General features: G+C 43.1%; 2 protein-coding genes across 2 annotated transcripts; both read right to left on the bottom strand.

Moving 5' to 3' along the window:
* Positions 1-4556: 4556 nt before the first annotated feature.
* On the bottom strand, positions 4557-14592 carry mtx2 (metaxin 2). Its single transcript, XM_083651075.1, has 10 exons — positions 14433-14592; positions 13991-14038; positions 13761-13807; positions 13383-13455; positions 8706-8782; positions 7783-7875; positions 6529-6567; positions 6305-6430; positions 5569-5645; positions 4557-5115 (listed from the first exon to the last, which is right to left on the bottom strand). Exons 1-10 carry the CDS (start codon positions 14470-14472, stop codon positions 4956-4958), a joined length of 780 nt encoding a protein of 259 aa, XP_083507201.1. The 5' UTR covers positions 14473-14592; the 3' UTR covers positions 4557-4955.
* Positions 14593-19391: 4799 nt separating this feature from the next.
* Positions 19392-21334, bottom strand: LOC310789580 (homeobox protein Hox-D4b-like; the record flags this gene model as incomplete). Its single annotated transcript, XM_083651224.1, is given in 3 exon segments — positions 19392-19708; positions 20814-21297; positions 21299-21334. Coding segments are annotated over 3 exon segments (837 nt in total).
* Between the last annotated feature and the right edge of the window lie 3895 nt (positions 21335-25229).

Here is a 25229-nt window from a genome sequence, read left to right as displayed (position 1 = left end):
AGTCTGGGGACCCCCAGGGGTCGTTGAGGGGGTTCTAGGGGGTCCCCAGCAAAAATAATGATTTATTTTCACTATAATTCCACAATAAGTAACAGAATGACAGAATGTATATCATGGGTTTCATGAACTTTCTGTACTAAGACTTCTAAAAGGAAATAAATCTTATCAGATGGGGGACCCTGCACAAAATCGTATCAAATGGTGATCTAAGTTCTGTCAGTTTAGGGGTCCTTGACATGAAAAAAATTGAGAAAATTTTATTTTACACTTGTAGCCTATAGACAGTTTTAACTTGACAACAATAACAACCGTCACAACCCACCTGAATATCCGGTTTACTTCCTGTATACATAGCTGAGCGCAGGCTGATATTCGGCTCATATTAAATGTTAACGTTAGGCCGTGTCTCCAACAGACACAAGGTAGCCTATTTCGGTATTATGTATTGTAGTAGTAGTTGTTGTTGTTGTTGTTGATAGTTGCCATAACAACCACCCCTGTCGGAAAGACGTGCACACGCTGGGAAGGAAGCGTTGTTGTCCCGGAGGCGATTTTTTTTTTGGATGATGGCGAAGGCTATGCGAAGGCATAACCCGCCCCTCTCTGCCTCTGATTGGCCTAGCGTCAAACTTCCATCCAAACACATTCGCTTGGCTATCCTGCATTACATCTCTTTCTACAGTCTGTGGTCAGACCGTCACACTCAGTGGGTCAGACAGACATAGCCTACAGCAGTTACGCTTGCTACTGTAGCCTGCATGAAAGACGCCAGTGTGTTTATGTTTTTAATATAGTAATATCTATGGTCTATAACGCTGCCACTAATCAGAGGCAGAGAGGGCCAGGGGGCGTGATTTCTAACCCCACATAGGATGGGTGGGGTGGGTTATGCCTTCGCCATCATCCAAAAAAAAATCGCTTCCGGTAAGCTAGCTAGCTAGCTAATGTTAGCTGCTGGTTGGTTGGCTAACTAGCGAATGTTAGCCGTTAGCTAATGTAACGGCGTTGTGTAGGTGGTACTTGCAGCAACCCATGTTAAGGGCTTGTCCAGGGGTGGATTCGAACTGCCGACCTTCGGCTTGGGAGTCCAGCGTGTTAACCGCAACACCAAGAGAGCTAGCTCCCTTGGCGGAGCTGGTTAACATGCCTTTATACCTGGGGAGTGAGTTTAACCAATCCACTCGCTACCACTCGGGACTCACGAGGAATCTGCGCTGATTCAACTCGGTTACACTAACGTTAACGCGTCGGGGGGAGGAAGTCCATCTATGGTCCATCCGGTTATGGGGCACAGGACAAATTGTCATCACAGGATAACGCTGATTGGCTCAGATCTGTTCAAATCTGAGCCAGCCAATCGCGTTGTCCTGCACTGTTTGGACCGTGTATAAAAGGCGACCGCTGACCCGGGGGAGAGAAGAGGAGGCGAGAGGGGGAGAGGGAGAGGAGCAGGAGAGAGGAGAGGAGAGGAGAGGAGGAGAGCGCCGCCAGCGGCACCACCCCGCTGGGCACAGACACCCAGGCCAGCCGAGCCACCCCAACCTCCAGGCTGCCACCACCCAGGCTAAGTGCCCCTCTGCTGTGCAGACACCCAGGGCAGCCACTCCCACCAGCAGGCTGCCACCACCCGCCCTGCCCCTCACCCTGCCCGGTTCCCACACCCCCGGCCGAGACCCCCCTCCAGAACCCCGCGCACCAGGCGGACCCGGTGCATGGCGCGACGCAGTAAACAAACTCATGTTTCCCTCGTCACCAGTCATGCTGGACATCAGTACAAGTGTGAGATCCCTCTCATTCCCGCAAATATGTAATGTATATGCATATGTTTTTCCGCCCATAAGGGAGGGTAAAGGGGTAAGCTTCCAGGGGTGTCGCCACTAGGGGGGGCGCTGGAGCCAGGCATTTTTTTTTTTTTTACACTAAAATATATCTCCCATCGTGAAAATGCGGCAACTAATTAATTTTTTTGCAAGGAGTCGAACAAATACACAAAACACAGCAGCAGTAACAAGGCATGCTTGGGCAGGAGTGCTCCACGGGTCATGAGCTGGTAGTCCAGAAAGGCCCAACGAGGACTGAACCAGACTTCCCCTCGCCAAGCTGTACATTTCTGTCGGTCTGTTTATTTGTCTCTATCTGTCAGTCCGTCGTCCGGAGCGATGACCTCGAGCTGGGCAGCGTTTGGCCCCCGTTGGTCATCACTCATGATGCCACAGCTCCTGGAAGTTCAAAGGTCAAATGCTGCCCTCACAGGAAACCTGGAAGCCAGACACTCACTCTATGTCTGTCTCTCTCTCACACACATACACACACACACACACACACGACAACTCCACAACTCAAGTGCAATCAGAGGTGATCAGACATTAAATGACTTGAGCTTGTCTGAGGCCTGGAGGCAGACACACACAGAGGTCAGTGTGAGAACCTAACCAGACCAATGAACCAGACCTAACCATGCAGCACTCAAAATAGACTTCAGTTCGTTACAGCAGCATTGTGTAGTAGGTAGGCTAACTGGCTTATGGAAATATTGACAGTAGTACTAGCATAAATCTAGACATAAACATTTCATCATTGTGGAAGGCTAGAGTTTTATGTTTACAGTATGTGCTGCTTTGTATGTATTTTTGCATGTATGCATATAGATATTTATATGTAAATGTTTTCTTTTCATTTAGATGCCTATTTCTCTCCTAAAGTACTTTGTGACTACGGCTTTGAAAGTTGCTATATATGTATATATATGTACTGTAAATATTCACTTACAGTGATTTAACCATCTGATGGCAGTGTGCTTCCGACATTTCTGATTCCGTTTAGAAATACAATCTTGCACAAATGTGACAGAAAATGATTTAGTGTATCGCAAAATTAAATGCGCTTTGATTCAACGTAAGAATTGTCCCTTAGAAACAGTATCATGAAAATGGTATTGATATCAAACATTATTTCAACCGTATCCATCCCTTCAACAGAAAACAAATGACAACCAAAATCAATGTGATTAAGTGTTAAGTTAAGTTTTAATGACTTTTGACAAGTAGGCACTTTCCATTCACACAAAGAAAAAAAAACAGTGGAAAATATAAATCACATCATCTTCATCTCTATTTTTTTTTACAGAAGAAAAGCAAGTGGAAGCTCCGCCTCCCGTCTCTTGCTGCTTTCAGGGCGTAAATTAACAGGCTGTCTGACCTCGAAACCAGTTCAAGTTGAGCTGCGTTACTTATCTGAACAAGCAAAATACCCGAGGAGCTTAGAAATGGTTTAGATAACAGATGTGATAAGGAAAGAATATGTCAATAAATGATCATCCATTAGACGCTTTAACTAATGAATGAAGAGCAGAGTTCGAGCCCGTTTCAGGAAGACCTCTGACCTTACGCCATACTCTGAAGCAACGCTCAACCTACGCTGAACCCACAAGTTTCATTTCGGCGTCCTTGTTAACAGGCGAAGCCGTCCACACCAGCCGCGCGCGTGCCTTGCTTAAGGATTCAGTCCTATTTTCCAAGCGTGAAGCTGCCAGCTATGAAGTCAATGGGAGTTGTGGGCGGGCTCAGCGAGGCGCTGAGACAAAGAGAGGGCTTCTGGTGTGACCGGTTAAGCGTGAGCTCAACTTCAGTCCTGCTTATGTTAAGCGGCAGGTGTGAACAAAGGCTTACAATATGTAGTATCAAGTCTTCATCAACCATCATCCCACAAGGAAACTTTAAAGGTAGCAGCAGGCTGTGGTCTGATAAAGACCCGTTTTCCAGCAGTGGGGCAGAAGCGAGCTAGGTTGAGAAGCTCAACGTAGGGCTGGGCGATATGGACCAAAATCACATCTCTTTTATTTTTAGGCAGAATGACAATACACAATACATATCTCAGTATGTTCTACGAAGTGTGCAGATTCTTTTTTTCTTGTGCATTTTCATTCTTATAAATATATTTAACTTGGGGGGCAAAAACATTTTAAACAGTACAACATGCACCGTGTAGAAGACATAGTACCCTTTAGAATGTTTAGAATGTATAATTACGTGGATTTTGATGCTACACAACTACACAATTCCCTTGTAGGTAATATTTCTTTATTTACAGCTAATATGTCTTAGTTTTAGGACAAGGGAATCAACATGGCACGCTGGTCAGACTCCATCAGGGGCTATGGGCTGACCTAGTGTCCTCTAGAGAGAGAGTGGCGTCAGCGGAGGACCAAAATGCGAGACTCATTAGCCAATGAACAGCCAGGAATGGGTCTCGTGCTACTTTTGCATGCCAAAATAAAGCTGATAATGTACAATTTGATTCAAGGGGGGAAAAACCCTTTCAGAGTACAACACAAACTGTCTATTTTGCTGCAACTCGACAGTGCTGCTTAATCCAGGACTGTACTTCCTGGAACTCTTGAGTAAAAAACTGGTCCATTGGAGTGAATGGAGATGTCGGGACTCTTCTATCTATACGGCTCTGGGCTGATCAGCTCCATGCCTTCAGTGTAGACCAGTGGTTCTCAAATGGGGGTCCGGGGACCCCCATTTGAGAACCACTGGTCTAGACTGGCTCCTTCGGACTCAGCAGTATGTATGGCAACAATGTACAGGCAGGCAGGGAGCAAGAGGGAGGGATAACAAGGAATACCTGTAGAGGGCGGTAGGTCTGTGAATACAAGCACTTCAGGGGGTTATATAGGGTCCTGGTACTACGGCGAGGGAATGACAGAAGGAAGGACAGAATGTAAAAAGGCGAGATGATACAGAGAGACGGGGCAGAGAAAGAGAGAGAGAGATAGAGAGACTGGGCAGAGAAAGAGAGAGAGAGAAAGAGAGACTGGGCAGAGAAAGAGAGAGAGAGAGACGGGGCAGAGAAAGAGAGAGAGAGAGAGAGAGACGGGGCAGAGGGAGAGAGAGAGATAGAGAGACTGGGCAGAGAGAGAGAGAGAGCATGGGGGGGGGATTTTGGTCCTTTCAGGAGGTCTTGTCTTTGAAGTAGGCCTCTTCGATGCGTCTGCAGAAGGACAGCAGGTTGCTGTAGCTTTTGATCCTCTCTTGGAGCTCGGAGCTCGTCAGCCTGGTGGTCAGGATGGTGAACAGATGACCGAACACCAACGCATCCAACTCTGTGGGCCTGGAGCAAAGAGAGAGAGAGACACACAGACTTATTCCAGATTCATGCTAAACAAATTCCAAACAAACAATTCCATTCTTGATTTGTAGACCATAATGATTAACCTAATGATTTATTATTGCTGTTTAAACAAAACAGGAAACCAACCTTTTCATTGTCTGACTACAGCGGCTAGTAGATTGCAAAATATACACAAATATAACACTTTTACTATTTTCACTTTTACTATTTTCTGTCTCCCAGCTCATTTTGTCACCCTGCTGCCCATCTTACCACCCAAGTAGGATTTTAGAATAGCAAAAACTCAAACTTAACGCTGATTTATGCTTCTGTAAATTAATTATTCGGTTAAAGGCAGTCACATATCAATGAGTTTCCTCTAAGTGCGCTTTTTAGACTGAACAAATAGCAGATGGACAGACAGACGGACAGGCAGACAGACAGTTAACATACTGTTTGTTGAAGAAGAATTGTTGGGTCCCCAGACGCTGAGAGAGAGCCTGGCAACACTGGCTCACATCCTCATAGACCTGAAGCACATGAGAAGTAGGGCTGGGTATTGGCAAGGACCTCACTATACGATACGTATCACAATACGATTGTATCACAATACATTGTGATACAATACATATTGCGATACTCTACATAATTTACTGAAAATAAAAACATGCTGTTCACCACCCACGTAGTTTACTAATATGTACATCACTTTATATTGATAACTAAGTGGACAAATTGAGTCAAAACTACTGAGTGTTGAGTGTGTTACTGAACGCGCTGAAATAAAAAGTATTCTTATTGTGTCACTGAACACACAGCTGTGCAAAAAAATCGATATGGCGATATATCACGATATTTTTCAGAAATATCGATACAGTATTGCGGGAAAAAATATCACGATATATTGCCGTATCGATTTTATTGCACAGCCCTAATCAGAAGGGATACTTAGTTCCTCTGGTCACCAGTTTAAATCCCTTTCACTTTTGTTTGAGTTAACCTTCAGCTATAGATTAGATTACTACAAAAGCCATCAGGATATCTATATAGAGCAGTTGGCTGATATGGCGATATTCTATGATTCATTATTGTGGAAATTGATTTGTGTATCCCCATCAAACCCCACAATTAAATGAGAAACTGTGCCAAACTCATGGGTAAAAAGACTCGTTGCCGGGTGGTTGCTAACCTGTTCCAGGGTTTTTCCCCCCCAGCCAATGGCGTTCATCTTCTTGCGAACCTCCCACTGCTTCTGATAGGCCAGGATGTGGTTCAGAGGCCACGAATAGGGACTGCTGTATCTTGGACGAGAGATCTGTGGAAAACACACACTCAATGAAGCTGAAATGTGGTTGAGATGTGGCTGCTGGAGAGAGCAGGAAAGCTTCGACACAGTGCACAGCACACACTGACCTCTGAAGCTGTAGCATCGTCACACCACTGGATGTACAACTGTAGAGGAGAGGAAAGTTATAAATACATCTGTGTTGGTGTTAAGATATCACAATACTGTATAAATACATCTGTGTTGGTTTTAAGATATCACAATACTGTATAAATACATTTGTGTTGGTGTTAAGATATCACAATACTGTATAAATACATCTGTGTTGGTGTTAAGATATCACAATACTGTATAAATACATCTGTGTTGGTTTTAAGATATCACAATACTGTATAAATACATCTGTGTTGGTGTTAAGATATCACAATACTGTATAAATACATCTGTGTTGGTTTTAAGATATCACAATACTGTATAAATACATCTGTGTTGGTGTTAAGATATCACAATACTGTATAAATACATCTGTGTTGGTGTTAAGATATCACAATACTGTATAAATACATCTGTGTTGGTTTTAAGATATCACAATACTGTATAAATACATCTGTGTTGGTGTTAAGATATCACAATACTGTATAAATACATTTGTGTTGGTGTTAAGATATCACAATACTGTATAAATACATTTGTGTTGGTGTTAAGATATCACAATACTGTATAAATACATCTGTGTTGGTTTTAAGATATCACAATACTGTATAAATACATTTGTGTTGGTGTTAAGATATCACAATACTGTATAAATACATCTGTGTTGGTGTTAAGATATCACAATACTGTATAAATACATCTGTGTTGGTGTTAAGATATCACAATACTGTATAAATACATCTGTGTTGGTGTTAAGATATCACAATACTGTATAAATACATCTGTGTTGGTGTTAAGATATCACAATACTGGACTAATGACGAGGTTGCTTTTTAAATGATTTGAGAACAATCCTTTGTAACTTTCATAACTCAAGAACATCGCCCATATGGTTTGAGCTATATGTGTGTGTGTGTGTGTGTGTGTGTGTGTGTGTTGTGTCTTTGCAGTGAGCCGCAAATCACTGTGTGTAGTGTAGTGTGTGTGTGTGTGTGTGTGTGTTGTGTCTTTGCAGTGAGCCGCAAATCACTGTGTGTAGTGTAGTGGGTGTGTGTGCGTGTGTGTGTGTGTGTGTTGTGTCTTTGCAGTGAGCCGCAAATCACTGTGTGTAGTGTAGTGGGTGTGTGTGCGTGTGTGTGTGTGTTGTGTCTTTGCAGTGAGCCGCAAATCACTGTGTGTAGTGTAGTGGGTGTGTGTGCGTGTGCGTGCGTGCGTGTGTGTGTGTATACCTCAGCAGTAAGCAGCATGTTGTTGACCAACTCCATGTAAGCTTTCATTTCAGCTCTCTGAACGTCATCTAAGCCGTCGCTGAGAGAATGACCCTGAAAAGACACAAACGCAGAGAGAAACTGTCTTCCCATCTTGAATGGATAAACAATTTTCAAACTAATAACCAAGCAAATACAGAGATAATCTGACACGCATGTGAATTCCTAAAGAAAATGAGTGTAATTCCCAGCAAATTAAATCAATAAGGCCTTCAGGTATTAATTAATATGTCTCAAAAACACATTTTCTCCATCAGGCGTGCATGAGTGACTCTTTAATGTGTTGAATTCCAGGCATTTGATGTACACTTAGTTTTCACTTTGCCCATCGCCTCATTAAGAAATGGCACCTATGTGTTACGTGACTTTAGAACACGGCTCTCTTGAATACTCGATTCTGATTGGTCAATCGACAATATTCACCGGTCATTATTTCTCGACAACCGACCGCTGCTCTGCCACACCTGGATCAATCAGTTGATAAGAGCTTTTTGTCGGCAAACACTACTAATTAGGCCAACCAGTTGCAGCTGTGGTGTCTTGTGTGCCAATTACGAATGAAACCGCTTCGTCGTTGAAAACGCTATTAAAAAATCTATTTGAATAATTATTTTTGTCAGATTATTGAATGATTTAGTTGTAGGCCGTGTTCTAAGCGGGATAATGTATATTGAGGCGGTGATTACTGGGAAATAATGACCTTCAGGTGATGATTGAGCCCTCCGCTGCGCGTCGGGCTCAATCATCACCTGTCGGTCATTATTTCCCCCCTAATCACCGCCTCAATATACATTATCCCTTACATATGTGTTGTGCTGTGTGTGTGTGTGTGTGTGTGTGTGTGTGTGTGTGTGTGTGTGTGTGTGTGTGTGTGCGTGCGTCACCTTAGCCTTGGTGAACTGGACTATCGGCCCGAGTTCGGACACCACCTGGTTCCCTACATGGACGAAAGGAACCTTACCTGAGAGAGAAACAGAGAAAAACAGAGAGGTAAACATCGGCATGTTATCGGTATCGGCCGATAAAGGCTTCAAAATGAAATATCGGCATCGGCTCGAAACTAGCCTGGTTAAACCCATCCTGATATCGTGAACTCGCGTTCTTTTTCGCTCTACGTATCAGTCTGGACTCTAAGCCATCCACAGTATTTCAGTGGGTGGGAGTTTGCCTTGACAGACACCTCCTTCAGCCAATCAGCGTCGCCAAATCTAGTCCTTCAGCCAACTCGGAAGAACCCGCGAAAACGTATTTTCCTGCTGGTACATACTGTACTCCTACGTCCCTGTGTGACTGGCCATTTAGTCAGGCCTCGCTCACAGAGTTGGCATGCAGCCTCTCCTTTCTAAACCCCAGATGGTTTTCATAGTCCACTTCAGTAGCTGATTACAACTCCGCTCACGTGTGCTGCTCCACGTCTGGGGCACCTGTGGGCTCCTCCACTCTGTAGCTCTCGATTGTGCTAAAGTGGTCTTGTCATTTTGGCCACTAATTTGCCATTTTTGCCCATTTCGTCTGCCATAATTACCCAATTCAAAAATCCGGCTCCGTTAGGTCACCAGTAGTCTCGCAGTGCCAGCCGTAGATGATATCTACGTCTGAAACACAACTCTGAGAAGTGGTTCATGCCCGCCCCCTCCAAGCCAAAAAAAAAGGATGCGTGACAGACATATGAATTGACCAATCAGCTAAATCGACCCCGGATGAACTGCAACAAACACAATTGTTGCACGTCCTTAAAGCCCATGGCACACCAAACGAACATTCTCAAACAAACACAAACAAACACGAACAAAGACAAATGTTCGTTTGGTGTGCCATAGCTGTCTGTTCGTGTTTGGCGATGTTCGGCGATGTTCTGTCATGTTTGCCAGGATTCGACTTGTTCAATCCGGCGTTGTTCGCTGTTCGCTGTTGTCTGGTAACTTCCCATGTTTTCAGTCGCGTATCCATGGAAACGGAGCTCACGCATGCGCGCTTAATGCATGCGGTTGTCTGGTCAGTTCGGTCAGAGGCAGAGCCTCCTAACGTTACACGCGACGCAGCAAACATACGTTTCTCTGCCAACCATGTGCCATCACACTGGGCATCAACAACACTAGCGGGAGACTTCTCCCATGCACTCCCGCAAATAAGTAATGTTTTGCGCAGCAAGGTTACATGAGGGAGAGAGAGAACATCCATGACGGCTAACAACGAGCTATGCTAATAACTACCGTAAATTCCGGACTATAAGCCGTGGCTTTTTTCCCGTTTTTTGGCCTTTTTTGCCCCCTGCGGCTTATATAACGGTGCGTCTTATCTATGGATTTTTTCCAAAAAAAAAAAAAAAAATCTCTCTTTTTTAGCACTCTTTCTAACTATAAATCCACTTCTGTTTTAATTTCCTCTCTTGCCCTCTTTTAACAACATAACATAACATAACATAACACAACACAGGTAAGCAGAAAGAAAAAGACGAAGCAATCACGCCATGAATGAGGAAATGACTCACCTGCTGGAGGCTGGAGATACACGCTTGGGCTAAACTTTTACTCCGTGAAACACTATCGATTAAGTCCGACATCGCTCAGAGGTTTTGAGCAGCTTGAAAACAAGTTTGAAAACGTGCAGAAGTCCATCCACTCACTCACTAAAGAAACTAAGGCAACCGTGAACAGAGTTTATAATGCGGAAAAGCGCATCCGCGCACTGGAGGACAAAAACAACACAGTGAGTCCGAAAATGGATAAAATGCAAAATCGAAACCCTGCACACGCAGGTTGATGACTTAATCAGCAGGAGTAAAAGAAATAACATTCGCCTGATCAATGTAAAAGAGGAGCTGAGATTGGTGACATGGACGCTTTTGTGGCAAAATCCTGTGTTACATCCTGGACCTGAAGGAAGGCGAGAAACCACCAGAGGTGGACAGGGCACACCGGGCGCCTCGGCCACGTCCAGACCCCGGCCTGCCACCGAGGGCCATCTTCATCTGCCTACTCCGCTGGCCCGACCGTCAACTCATCCTCCAGGCTGCGGGGAAGAAGCCCCTCACCTGGGAGGGTACGCGCTTTTTCGTCCAGCACGACCTCTCCGCGTTGGTGCAACAGAAACGCGCAACATACAACAGCATCATCGAGTCAATGGATATCGCTTTGGCGTACTGTACCCAGCGAGACTCGTCATAACCAGACCGGACTATCTTTAGCACTCTTTCTAACTATAAATCCACTTCTGTTTTAATTTCCTCTCTTGCCCTCTTTTCACCACACCGCGGACACTGTGTGCCCAGCGGCGGAACAAGAGCTCAAAGTGAAACTGCCGAATATCTTTTGAGTTGGACTGGTCAATAGTACTGTGAGTAACTAAAATAAAAAAATAAAAAACGGAATTCTCTCTTCTTTAGCACTCTTTCTAACTATAAATCCACTTCTGTTTTAATTTCCTCTCTTGCCCTCTTTTCACCACACCGCGGACACTGTGTGCACTGTAAAAAAAACAAAAAATACCACAATGTGTGATTTTGTCTGGGGATTAGTGACCTGACTTTTGTTTTGTTGAAATGTTAATAAATGGGAGCTTCCCCAAACAGCCATCGATCCCGACAATCCCCTCTGTGCACGAAGCCTTACATATGGTAATTAAACATCAAAACACCCGCGGCTTATAGACCGGTGCGGCTTATAGAAGAAAAAAATAGTCACCTTTGAAGGTGCGGCTTATAGACCGGTGCGTCTTATAGTCCGGAATTTACGGTAGCTAGCCGTTCAGAAACACATGTAAACAGCCGTGTGATCACTGAGAACGTCAGTAAAATAAGGAGAGAGCTGCAGGTGCTTATGCAGAACTAGTGCACGATTAAGTGCACAGTGGGTAATGACCCGCTGTGATGAAGAATATAGCGAGATTAACCAGGTTGATAGCAGAGAAAACACTGTTGCAGCTGCCATCAGCAGGACCTCCAAGCTTCAACTAGCGTTGCCTGCGGTTGCCTGTCACATGACGCCTTCATGGTCCCTCGATAAAGTCTGCAGAAATATGCACGTTCCCTCACCTCTCTCTCAAGAAGCGTCACGTGAGTGTGGCGTTTAAGGCCATCTGTCGCTACAAAAGAAATAAACTGGGTGTATCATTGTATTACTCGACAGATGTATAACTAACTTTGTCAGTCTGAGCCATCTTCTATGTGCTGTAACACAGTGCAGTTTCTATTTTTCTGGTGTTTCTTTTTTACATGTTTGGGACTGTTGTGCTGAAATATGTTTGGTCGGTGTGCCATGCTTTCAAACAATCTCCAACATCTGCCAACATTCACAGACAATTGTCTGTTGGTGTTTGTTGGTGTTTGTTTGAGAATGTTTGATTGGTGTGCCATGGCCTTTAAGAGCGTCTACGTCGTGGACCTGGCACACTTTCTGTAAGCCGCCGTTAAATGATCTTACCCACTCCTGCTTCCTGCAAGACAGCCTATCTCTACTTTCTGATCGCTGCTTTTATCGCTTCACATTTAAGTCTCTTCACGGTGTTCCACTGACCGTGTTTCCTTGCCGGTCTGTAATATGGGAGGAGGCTCGCTGTATGACGTAACTTCCGTCACAACCCAGCCAACCAGATTTCTCCGCCAGCATCTGGACGGATCACCGTGTGTGATTCAGAGCCTTGTGATTCAGACGGTCCGTGGCTGGAAGCTTGCTGACGTCGAACCACATGAGACTAGGTCACCAGCGGGCCACAGGTGCTCTTTACACTTCCTGAAAGATTGAGCGCGATCGCACGTAAAAATGGCATAGCTGTGGCCGAGCACAATTCTGCTCCTACACTCACTCACTCACAGACAGACACTTCACATTCTTATTCTATAGGATTGTTGTTATTGGGTCCATTTCTGCAGTAACTGCACTTAAAGCTCTTTAAACTCGACGAACGTTAACATTACTGCTCATTGCTTCGGGAGCCGCCATTACGGTTTTGCCAGCGGCGTCCCTGATTGGCCAATTACAATGTCAACTACGAGGCAGGTTCCCGATTGGCCCGTGGACTTTTTGCCCCCGGGCTGGAGGCCAGACGGATCCACAGAACGAAACTGAATGTGACTTCACGTCATCAGGATGGTTTACCAGGCTAGCTGGAAACTAACATTTCTGACGATATAACAGGCCGATAAAATGATGCTTTAATTATGCCTAAATGCTCCATGTTTGACTGTTAAAGCAGAATGAATCTTACTTCATTACTAATCTTTTTGTTTGAAAGGAAATGTTACATAAATAAAAAATATTAGTAGTACTTTTCTTATTTTGCCCAGTGAATGCATATATATTGAAAATCATTGTATTTATGTCTGCATCTGCCACTCCATCATAATAAGAGTAGGTATAATAATGTTAATTCCACTACAGGAGAGACTTGATGTTATCTAGAATTAGGTGGAAAAAATGTGCGCATATTTCAGTATTTGCAATCAGCCAAAAGAGATGGAAATTATCACCTTATCAGATATCGGCAAAAAAATTCAATGTTGTGCATCTCTAAGGTCCGATGGAGATATACAAAAGAATACTTAGAAAAGTCTGTGTACAAACCGGAGGGAGACATGTATTCTGCGTTAGCTTTGTAAGCCACCTGCACAGGTAGACTGCACATCCTTAGATAGGCCTGCATAGGAGAGAAGGATAGCATCAATACACACACGCACGCAAACATGTTGTGTTCAGTCACTTGCTTCCGTCCCGTCCAACTAACATTAGTCTGAGTTCCAGCGTTCACTCAAAGTGAAGCTGTAGGTATGGATAAAACAAGCAAAAACACAGAAAAATAAAATAAAAAATAGATGTGTATAAAAAAAATAATCGTTTGGAATAATCGTGATATTGATTTTAAGTCATATCGCCCAGTCCTGTCAGGCAGGCAACACACACACACACACACACACACACACACACACACACACACAGTCTCACCTGAACAGCCAGAGATGAGGCGCAGTCAGACAGCAAAATCTGATCCTCTGCAAATACAACACAACCCGAAATTATTGTTCACAAACACGATAGGTATGTTTCTGTGGTGACAACTCTTTATCACACAATAACAACAATAACACAGAATAACAACAACAATATTCTCTCCATATTTCAGTCTGTCACTCTCCTTCTCCCTCCCAGTCTCCAGTGTCTCTGTCTCTCCTTACCCTTCAGTGGTTGGTACAAGGTGGCATTTTCAGGCCAAGGTTCAGCAGCTATCAGAGAGAGAGAGAGAGAGAGAGAGAGAGAGAGAGAGAGAGAGAGAGAGAGAGAGAGAGAGAGAGAGAGGGGGGGGGGGGGGGGGGGAGAGAGAACTGTCAGGTGATATGTCAACTTAGCTAGCTAGCAGGTTATTGGGTTAGGTCTACAGAATGGTGTACAGTTAGCATCCTGCCAATGTAGCGTGCATTAGCAGACACGCCCCCATACTGGCGCACACACCACACATCCTAAAGCTAATTAAGTATAACATAACATGGAAGACAGTCATATAGAGTTGGTTAAAAAAAATAGACATGCACTGTACCATAAGGTCAATCATGTTGCTATATAACGTTAGCTGACTTTAGCTAGCTGTAACAGTACTTCAACATGAATTCAGCACTTCACCTGCCATCTGGGACACGAAAGCCTCTGCCGCAAGAGACATGTCGCGACGCGTTTAATATCGTTATAAACCAGAAGCCAAATGAGAAATATGATGGAGTTATTGCTGTGCATGCAAGGTTAAGGGCAAGTGCTTCTGCATCTGCATCCACAATCCACGGGTTGGTCCGTCGCGGTTTATGTTCCGGGGAGGAACGCGGCTTTTTCGTTCCGCTTTTAAACGCCTGTAGAAACTACAACGACAACTGACAGCATCGTAAAAGGTAGGTACAAGTCAAGACTGACCCGTATAACGTTCTGTAGTGCAGATATGTGGAGGAATAACGCTATTCTTTACCATTAGCATGGAAGGAAGCGTTGAATATCATCCGGTCAATCACAATCAGTCTAATTATTACCATTAATCTCTCGAGAGACAGACTTTCGACTTTTAGTTTAACCGATCCTTCCCAGATTGAATTACCATTGACTAGGAGGATGACAGGGGCACATGCTGGCGGAATATTGTGGAGTCGGACAGTGAAGTCAAGTGGCTTGCATGTGAAACACTCGATATAAAGATGACCCAGTTCTAATAGTTAACAAATGTAACTGTGGGTGTGTTGTAGGCAGCCTACCCTTCTTAACAACAGTCTCATAACAGGGCGTTGCTTTGCCTATAGGAAGTGTTTGGTTGGCCTATGGTTCGGCCTTAAGTGTAGTCCTATCTTTAATTAATTACTCACCTTTATTAGCTGTAGCTGTACTTTTTCCATTTAGACTGCAATACACAGTGCTGCCTGTCGAGGGCAGTGCTGCTCCACCACATCCATCCAGACAGCTACCATGTCTCTACACGGCAGCTTGTGTAGTGTTGTTTTATACAGTATGGTTGTGACACACACACACACGCACGCGCGCACGCACGCACGCACGCACACACACACACACACACACACACACACACACACACACACACACACACACACACACACACACACACACACACACACACACACAAGCACTACTAACCTAGATAAATACATTCATTATATATAGCGTAAATACTATAGCCTATACAGTTCAGATGTTGGATATTATTCATTTATAGCTGCGGCCAGATATGTGATTTCAGTCAGAGTGTGACGTCATCTACTCCATTGTGATGTCATCCACTCCATCGACATTGATTTTGTGGGCCAACCAATGTGGACCAACCAACAGAGTGACTTATAGAGCTGAACCATGACTGGTCACAGCTAAAAAAAATACACAGAATTGATAATACATGATATTCATATGAAATGTAGGCCTATACATTCTTCCTACAGTGTTTATAACATAGTGTACTGTAGGCCCAGCCCAACAGAATGTGAGTTCACACGAATCCGAATGGTTTTAACCAGGCTAATGTAGGCTAGGCCTATATATCTCCCGTGATATATTTTGGCCACTCAATATTTCAAATGATATGTATTTTCTACCATCATATTTTTTTTCCAGGATTACAATTTCCTTGAATAAATAAATAACAACAGCAGCAATTAAACAAGCAAAAATATTCGTCTCTCCCTATCAAGAGCTGGTTCCTTTTATTTAATGAATATTTTTGACGTTTATGGATCTGATTGGTTAGATCATGTGAGTTGAATCTAGCTACAGACCAACAGCTGAAAGCCTTGGTCGATATTCCAGATTCCTCTCTGTCTCTGCAGCCCCGCGGGGTTTTTCAGACCACACCACGGCTCGACCGGACGCCACCAATTAGCTCTCTGTGCTCATTTCCCTTACACACACACACACACACACACACACACACACACACACACACACACACACACACACACACACACACACACACACACACACACACACACACACACACACACACACACACACACACACACACACACACACACACACACACACACACGTGCTGTGCGTAAACGATGCGTAAAACGCGCGTAAAAGTATAGTACACAGTGTTTCCTTGCTGTAAAATTAACTTTTATCAGAAATACCGACTCACGAAGATGCATGAAGCTTGTATAGGTATACACTAAGATGATGTATGATATGTGCCCTTGTAAAATATAGCCTATAGCCTACGCAGCCTATATGCTAGCAGTAACCATAACTAATCAAATAAAATCACAATCCGATTTCCGATTCCAAAAGATTTCGATGCTCAAAGTATCATTTTGAAGTATTATAATGTAAGTTAGCTATTTTGAAGGATATATTACTTTAATTTGGCAATAGCAATAGCAAAACAGCCTCTCTCTCTCTCTCTCTCTCTCTCTCTCTCTCTCTCTCGCACTCATTGCAGGATGGATGAAAATAAATTCAACTAAATTCTATGTATATATATATATATATATATATATATATACAGTATATATATACAGTATATATATATATATATATATATATATATATATATATATATATATATATATATACACACACAGTATATATATATATATATATATATATATATATATATATATATATATTATTATTATTATTATTATTATTATTTGCCCATTTCATTCTACCCAGTGGAATCCTTCGGCTTCACAGCAGCTGCCTCCATCACTGGATCTGATTCATTTGTCTTGGCTCGCGGTTTAAGGGAGCCGTCACGCCAATAAGTTAAAATGTTGACACGAGCATTTTCTAGCTATAGTAATAATGTCTCTCCAGAATAAGCTTTTTTAAATCCCCGGTTTAAAAGCGTCTTTGTGAGACAGTTTGTCTTGACTCCGGTCAGACGCTTGAAGCTCCAGTAAATTAAGTAGGTTAAAACAAACTAAAGATAATGTATATGTTACAGAAGGACTCACATAAAGAAAATAAAAAAGGCCATCTAACGGTCCCCAAAAGTGAACATTAACCTTACGCATGCGCTCTCCTCGCAACTTACATTCACATAATAATAATAATAATAATAATAATAATAATAATAATAAAAATAATAACAGCAGGGTCTGCATGTTGTGCGATTTTTTGTGGTGTCCGATAATATGCCAGAGTGAGAGCTTTCTATTTTTAACTCTTTCTTTATAGCCTGTGTGGTGGGTACCTGGGTAAATAGATAGAGGTCACGTGGAGGCTGGGTTTACCCAGGCTACTTTCTTTATACTCTTCTTTCTCCTCTCTGCATGTGGCCAAAGCATGCATGGAGCCAAAGATGACGATAACTTGGTCTTCCATTCATAAATCATGTTCGGATAAATCACTACGCCATTTCTGCCCATCCCCCCAGCCCCAACCACCCAAGCCTCCCTTAACCTCACCTAAAATCAGTAGCAATGCAGACATTGTCCCCCGACGTGTGTGTGTGTGTGTGTGTGTGTGTGTGTGTGTGTGTGTGTGTGTGTGTGTGTGTGTGTGTGTGTGTGTGTGTGTGTGTGTGTGTGTGTGTGTGTGTGTGTGTGTGTGTGTGTGTGTGTGTGTGTGTGTGAGACTGTGTTGGTGTGTGTGTGTGTGTGTGTGTGTGTGTGTGTGTGTGTGTGTGTGTGTGTGTGTGTGTGTGTGTCTGTGTGTGTGTGTTTATCTGAGCTATGGACCAAATTCAGACCTGAAATGTTGAAGAATATCAATGACAAGAATCGTGACAATATTTAACGAGAAAAAATAAAACTGTATTTATATTTCGTTTGAAAGATTTTTTTTATTGTTTTTTATTATCTAAATATTTTATCACAAATGTCCACATACGAAATTCTTACACAAACATTTTATTCCCCCAAAAGAGCACATATAAAGACTGGGGATAATAATTACTACAAAGAATAAAATATACTTCTAAATAATACAAATAAAAAAAATAAGTACTATGGCATAATAATAATCAATAGCATATTAAACTGGAAACATATGGAAACGTACAATGCAACATATGAGAGTGTAATCTCTCATTATTCCATAAAATAAAAACAAATGCTTTAGAAAGTTTTCTTTTTATTTACAACCCTGTAACCCTGAGAAAATAAGCTAGATTTAGGTATGTGTCGTGCAGAAAGCTCATATCTCCAATTTGGCCATTTTAATCGATTTTTATAATCTTTATTTGGATGCTGTCCCTCATGTAAAATGTAGGCTATTATATTGTCAATGTGATTTTTTTTTCCCAATTTCTGAAAAGTCCCCCTTTTGGAGATAACGAAGTTTCGCACGATATGGCTAGTTGTCCCAACTAAAAAATAATTGCTTTTTGGACGTATGCTCCTCTGTGTATAAAAGCTACTTTAAAAACACTTTTTGTCCAGTCTAGCATAACCTATACTATTCTATAATATTAGTGATCTTATGTGTTTGGTCCTCGAGAGCATTAAGTTGGCCGTTGTTATTTTTTCCGTTAAGAGCCAGTTTAGAAGTAACATTTTGGTGCATAACATAACATTTAAGTAGAATAAAACCCTGTATTTTGTTACCCTGTAGAAAATAAAACCCTGTTTTCGCCAAATGACGCCGTGCATGTCGTCCTTCGCTTACGCACCAGATTGGAGAGTTGGCAAGGCCATGCTGCTGCGCCTTCTCCAGAACTGATAACTGATGTTGGCTGTAAATATGTAATACTTTCTCCTATAAATATCACCATTATGGAGATGCCAGATCAACCAGGGTGTCTGCAAACGTAAATGTGTCTGAATTAAAAACTTTAAGACCTTTATCAGTGCCAGATGAAATATATAAGACCACGGCCTATGGGGCTGATTTATCGGAAAACAGTGTGCCAAGAAACATTTTAACACATATTTTAACACCTCTCTCCACTTAACACAGAATTTAAGACTTAAAATATTAATGTATTGCAAAATATGTTATTCAAGACATTTTAAATAATTTGACTTAAAATGTAACTAATTCCAATAAGGCATTTCAAGACTTTCAGGACCTGCAGACACCCTGGATCAAGCGGTATCATAGCAACAGCGACCGTGGAGGCGCTAACATGGCTGCCACTGGATTCCCCTTTCACACTGCTATCACTTCCTTTACGTTAGTATTGTTGTTGTTATGGTCGTCGTTGTTGTTGTTATCCGTTGTTTTCTTGTTCTTGCCCCGTCCTTTGGTGTTGGGCAGTTTGTTGTCCTTCTTCCAGCGCATGCGCCGGTTCTGGAACCAGACTTTGACCTGGCGCTCGGACAGGCTGAGCGTGTGCGCCACCTCTACCCGGCGGCGGCGCGTGAGGTACCGGCTGAAGTGGAACTCCTTCTCAAGCTCGAGGATCTGCTGGCGCGTGTAGGCCGTCCGCATCCGCTTGGGTTCCGGGCCCACGTGGTTAGGGTTCACTAGAAGAGAGAGAGAGAGAGTGGGGGTGGGGGCAGAGCGAGGAAGGGGGGCAGAGCGAGGGGGAGAGAGATACAGAGAACAGAGAGAGATAAAGAGATTTATTTTCACCAGCCAATAGTGCAATATAGCTTGCGTGCTGTGCGTAAACGATGCGTAAATCGCGCGTAAAAGTCATAGGATACAGTTTCCTTGCTGCATGAACGTTGATCAGAAATATCGACTCACTGACTGAATTAGCCGTGAAGCTCGCTTGGGTATGAAGATGAGGTGTGATAGCTAGCCAATCAAATTCAATCACAATCCGATTTCCAGTTCCAGAAGATTGCAAAAGCTCAACATAATTTTGAAGTGAGTAAGTGTAGGCCTGAGTTAGCTATAGGCTGTATTTTGAAGTGAGTAAGTGTAGGCCTGAGTTAGCTATAGGCTGTATTTTGAAGTGAGTAAGTGTAGGCCTGAGTTAGCTATAGGCTGTATTTTGAAGTGAGTAAGTGTAGGCCTGAGTTAGCTATAGGCTGTATTTTGAAGGATGTAGGCTAATTTGGCAATATAAACACTGAGAGAGGGAGAGAGAGATATGATTATTTTTTTAGGTTTTATTGGAATTGGAATTACCTTTTCTCACATTAAAGTCATGGAAACCATTATCTGTATTTCTTATTAGTTTGTTGTTTACTGGGAAGTGGGAACCGATTGAGGCTTTTGTTCAGCATCGTACATAGGTCTACACGTACACGCGCGCGCGTGTTTGTACACACACACACACACACACACACACACACACACACACACACACACACACACACACACACACACACACTGTAGCAGAGCCATAAAACTTTATAGGGGTTGTAATTCTCCCTGGCTCTCACTCAGATCATAAATAACCCGACAAAACAAAAAAACACACTGCTCACAAATGGACCAAAAGACGAGAGAGATGAGGAGGGGGGGGGGGGGCAGGAGGAGAGAGGTGGACAGAGATGAGGAGAAACGGAAAACCGAAATGTAGAGGGAAATAGAGAGGACAGGGAGAGGAGAGATGATGGAGACATCAAGAGATGGAGAGAGTGAGAGAGACAGTAGGAGTAGGCCTATTCGTCTTACACTGGGCGATGTGCACCTTCTTCATCCACGGGTAGACAACAATGGGCGGCTTGTCTTTGCCCTGATGGCTGCCCGCTTTCCTCTGCACCTGAGACGGCTTGCAGGTCACCCAGGCCTGGCACTGCTGCTCACCGACGGAGAACCGCTCCTTGCCCGGGACGCTCGGCTCTCTGTAGCCGGGGACGGGCGCACCTCCTTGGGTCTGCGAGGGGTCGGCATCCTCCCGCTGTTGCTCCTGCTGCAGAGGCTGTTGATAGCCGGTGTGTTGCGGTGTGTATGGAGGCGGGGGGGCCTGCTGCGGGTGGTAGCGCCCTCCATAACCACCACTGTCCTGCGGGTTATAATAGGACCCCCCTTGGTCACTAAAATTACTGTAATCCTCCTCGCAAGGCGGGAACTGCGGCTCCACATATTTACAGCTCACCACGTACGACTCCATGATTGATTTATAGCGAGGCTGGTAGGAGAATACTAATTTTTCTTTCTATCCCTCTCTCTCTCTCTTTCTCCCCCTCTGGCATCAAGCCATCCCAAAGGCTGTCAAATAGACGGACGGCCACATGGGCCATGTGACCCCACGGCCAGCCAATGGGAGGCTGCACATCGACTTGTTTAGCCCCTCTTCTGACTCCCTGCACCCCCTCTCCTCCACGCACACTGACACGCACACGCACATAGACATGCACACGCACGCCGCCTATTGAAACACGCGGACTGTAATTTATGACTTTTAGCTGACTGACTCTTTAGGCTATACCCCACACAGATGGCCGGAGCTGAAAAATTAATCTCGCCCATATTGAGCGACGGTGGGGCCATATTTGGCCTTGTGGCGAGTCAAAGGGCGCACAACAAAACGTGGCCGGTCAGCATAAAGGCCTCAAATAAAAGAATAGAAGAAAAGGCTCCCAGACAGTGACTAGTAGTTGGCTTTGTTACGCCGGGGTCACCCCGAGGTGTCCCGTTCAACAGCAACGACTCCGCCTTTAAAGGAGGGGGAAATGCATTACGGGTTTTAAAAAATGAAGCTAAATGAAGCCAAAACATGCGCTGAACGGATGAAAAATGCCCCGGGATTTAAAAAATGAAGCTGATAGTGTTTGGTTAAATATTTTAAAATCGAAATTGGTGACAGAGATAAGTGGGATTATGCTAAATCGAACCCTTCAAATAGTCTCTTTTCATAATGAGGCTGCTAATGACGCACACATAGCGCATCTGCCAAAACTGACTAAGTCACATCTCTGTCTTTCCAAACTCGCCCCTTTGCAAAATACGAGAATTGAAAATGCCAGAGCCTACATTTTCTGCCACAGCGTGGAACACCAGATGATTCTCAACCTTTTTTCATATAGGACCCCTTGATTGATTTTATTTTGGATAAAGAATAACAAAATCCAAGGGAAGACAAACACTTATTTCCATCAAGGTCCCTGATTTAGTAGGCTACACAAGAGATATTTGGCCTCTATGTAGGTTATCATGATTGTATTCATGAATTCCATATCTCTATAATATAGGTCGATAAATAACGGAAATAAATAGTCATTCTTCTATACATTCTCTAACTGACATAATGGTGAAGTTTAACAATTCATCCGTTTGCATGAACACACTCAAGTAGCCCGTCCCCGGACCACACGTTGAGAACCACTGTTGTAGAAAATGCTTTTTGATTTCCTGAAGACTTCTGCAGCTGCGAGAACAACTGCATCTGAAGGTCTGTGAGGCTCTGCCAAAACACTTAGGCTACTGCTATCCAACAAGTAATATAGCCTATATAATAGGTTTATAATATGACAAGTGAGGAAGAAGATATTTCTGGGACCATCACCAATCACATGCTTGGCATTACAGATTGCTCAGTGCAGGCGTAATGGCAAATGGATGGCTTTGCATGGCTGAGAGACTGCAGAACCAAAGACTATTGACCTCAACTATTTCAGGAGCCATTTGTCCAGATAGCCTGGACTGAATGGTCACCTTAAATAAGCCTAAAATTACTAAATTAACAGTTGGGGTTTTGAGGTTAAGTGGAGATACATTTCACTGGTTTTATCAGTCTCAAAGTGAAGCAATACTGTAGCATGGTGGGAATTACATGGAGGCCATGGCCTGTGTTGCCCCTGCCTCTGCCCGTGATGCCCTGAGATCCCTAAGGCCACCTTGGCAGTGCCCTGCTACCAGCCTGCTACTGTCAGTTGCTTTAAAAGCATCAGTGGTCTCAGTTTAATGTAGCCTGCCCTATGCAGGATGTGTCATTGGCTCATTTTAACACACATTTCAAATAAATCAATGTCAATAGAGCAATTGCCTTTGTGCCCTGGCGTGTGGCCTTGTGCCCTAAAAACAATTCTGACGCTATCCTTGCCCCTAAAATGACGAAATTCCCACCCTGTACTATAGGCTACTTAAAATTAAAGCTAACACCTATTTATACAAACGCTGCACCCAGATAGGCACTCAGAGACTCAACAACACTCCATATAAGCACTGGTGCCTGAACCTAACCAGAGTTTAAAACCATTGGACTACAATAGAAGTAGAATAACAACTGATTGACCAGCTACTCCATATGAATTTAATGATTATTTGATTTATTACAGCAGCTAAAAAGACTGACGGTTTAATCCCAATCTCCCATTAATTCAACATGGATAGCAGTAACCAGAATAGCATCTCTTGAGGGTACAACAGCACAACTCAACAGATCCAACCTTACAGACATGATCAAATAGCTGCAGCTTACCAGCTTAACAGTAATATCAACAGATCCAACCTTACTACAGACATGATCAAATAGCTGCAGCTTACCAGCTTAACAGTAATATCAACAGATCCAACCTTACTACAGACATGATCAAATAGCTGCAGCTTACCAGCTTAACAGTAATATCGGCCCTGGAGCAGGCCAACTTTACAAATCAGAATGTCTCTCAATGTCCTCAACCTTTTTTGGTTTTGGGATCCCTGGTCTGGTCCATGTTTGGACCAATTTCTAGTGAACAAAGAATGTACCCTACATTTTCTCCCATATGACCACAATGCAATGTGGTCGTGTTTACCAAAGGAGAAGAGTGACTGTCCAAAACGTGTTTGATCATTCCCCATATAGTTCACTATGATAAACACTACATGGGGAATAGTGAGTGACTGAATGAGTGAACCATTCATATAGTTCACTATGATAAACACTACATGGAGAATAGTGAGTGAGTGAATGAGTGAACCATATAGTTCACTATGATAAACACTACATGGGGAATAGTGTGAGTGACTGAATGAGTGAACCATTCATATAGTTCACTATGATAAACACTACATGGGGAATAGTGAGTGACTGAATGAGTGAACTATATAGTTCACTATGATAAACACTACATGGGGAATAGTGAGTGAGTGAATGAGTGAACCATTCATATAGTTCACTATGATAAACACTACATGGGGAATAGTGAGTGAGTGAATGAGTGAACCATTCATATAGTTCACTATGATAAACACTACATGGGGAATAGTGAGTGAGTGAATGAGTGAACCATATAGTTCACTATGATAAACACTACATGGGGAATAGTGAGTGAATGAGTGAACCATTCATATAGTTCACTATGATAAACACTACATGGGGAATAGTGAGTGAGTGAATGAGTGAACCATTCATATAGTTCACTATGATAAACACTACATGGGGAATAGTGAGTGAGTGAATGAGTGAACCATTCATATAGTTCACTATGATAAACACTACATGGGGAATAGTGAGTGAGTGAATGAGTGAACCATTCATATAGTTCACTATGATAAACACTACATGGGGAATAGCGAGTGAGTGAATGAGTGAACTATATAGTTCACTATGATAAACACTACATGGGGAATAGTGAGTGAGTGAATGAGTGAACTATATAGTTCACTATGATAAACACTACATGGGGAATAGTGAGTGAGTGAATGAGTGAACCATTCATATAGTTCACTATGATAAACACTACATGGGGAATAGTGAGTGAGTGAATGAGTGAACCATTCATATAGTTCACTATGATAAACACTACATGGGGAATAGTGAGTGAGTGAATGAGTGAACCATTCATATAGTTCACTATGATAAACACTACATGGGGAATAGTGAGTGAGTGAATGAGTGAACCATTCATATAGTTCACTATGATAAACACTACATGGGGAATAGTGAGTGAGTGAATGAGTGAACCATTCATATAGTTCACTATGATAAACACTATATGGGGAATAGTGAGTGAGTGAATGAGTGAACCATTCCAAACAGGGTGAGAGTCTAATAGAGAGCCAAAGTCAACATCACTTCCTGCTTCAGCACCAACCCATAGACATCATAAAATGCTTATAGTTTTACTTGGTGAAACCAAGCGATTCAGCTAATTTAGAATCGGG

This window comes from Poromitra crassiceps (assembly GCF_964638095.1).
Source record: "Poromitra crassiceps genome assembly, chromosome: 14".
In the NCBI taxonomy this organism is placed as follows: Eukaryota; Metazoa; Chordata; class Actinopteri; order Beryciformes; family Melamphaidae; genus Poromitra; species Poromitra crassiceps.
This window is presented reverse-complemented; position numbering and strand designations above follow the sequence as displayed.

What these genes read in the sequence shown, in the direction of transcription:
- mtx2 (XM_083651075.1), bottom strand. Translation starts at nt 14,472, where the DNA reads ATGTCTCTTGCGGCAGAGGCTTTCGTGTCCCAGATGGCAG. An exon ending in CTTGTACCAACCACTGAAGG is followed by an intron (nt 13,808 to 13,990) that starts GTAAGGAGAGAC and finishes TTGTATTTGCAG; the next exon opens with AGGATCAGATTTTGCTGTCT. An exon ending in AGAATACATGTCTCCCTCCG is followed by an intron (nt 8,783 to 13,382) that starts GTTTGTACACAG and finishes TTTCTCTCTCAG; the next exon opens with GTAAGGTTCCTTTCGTCCAT.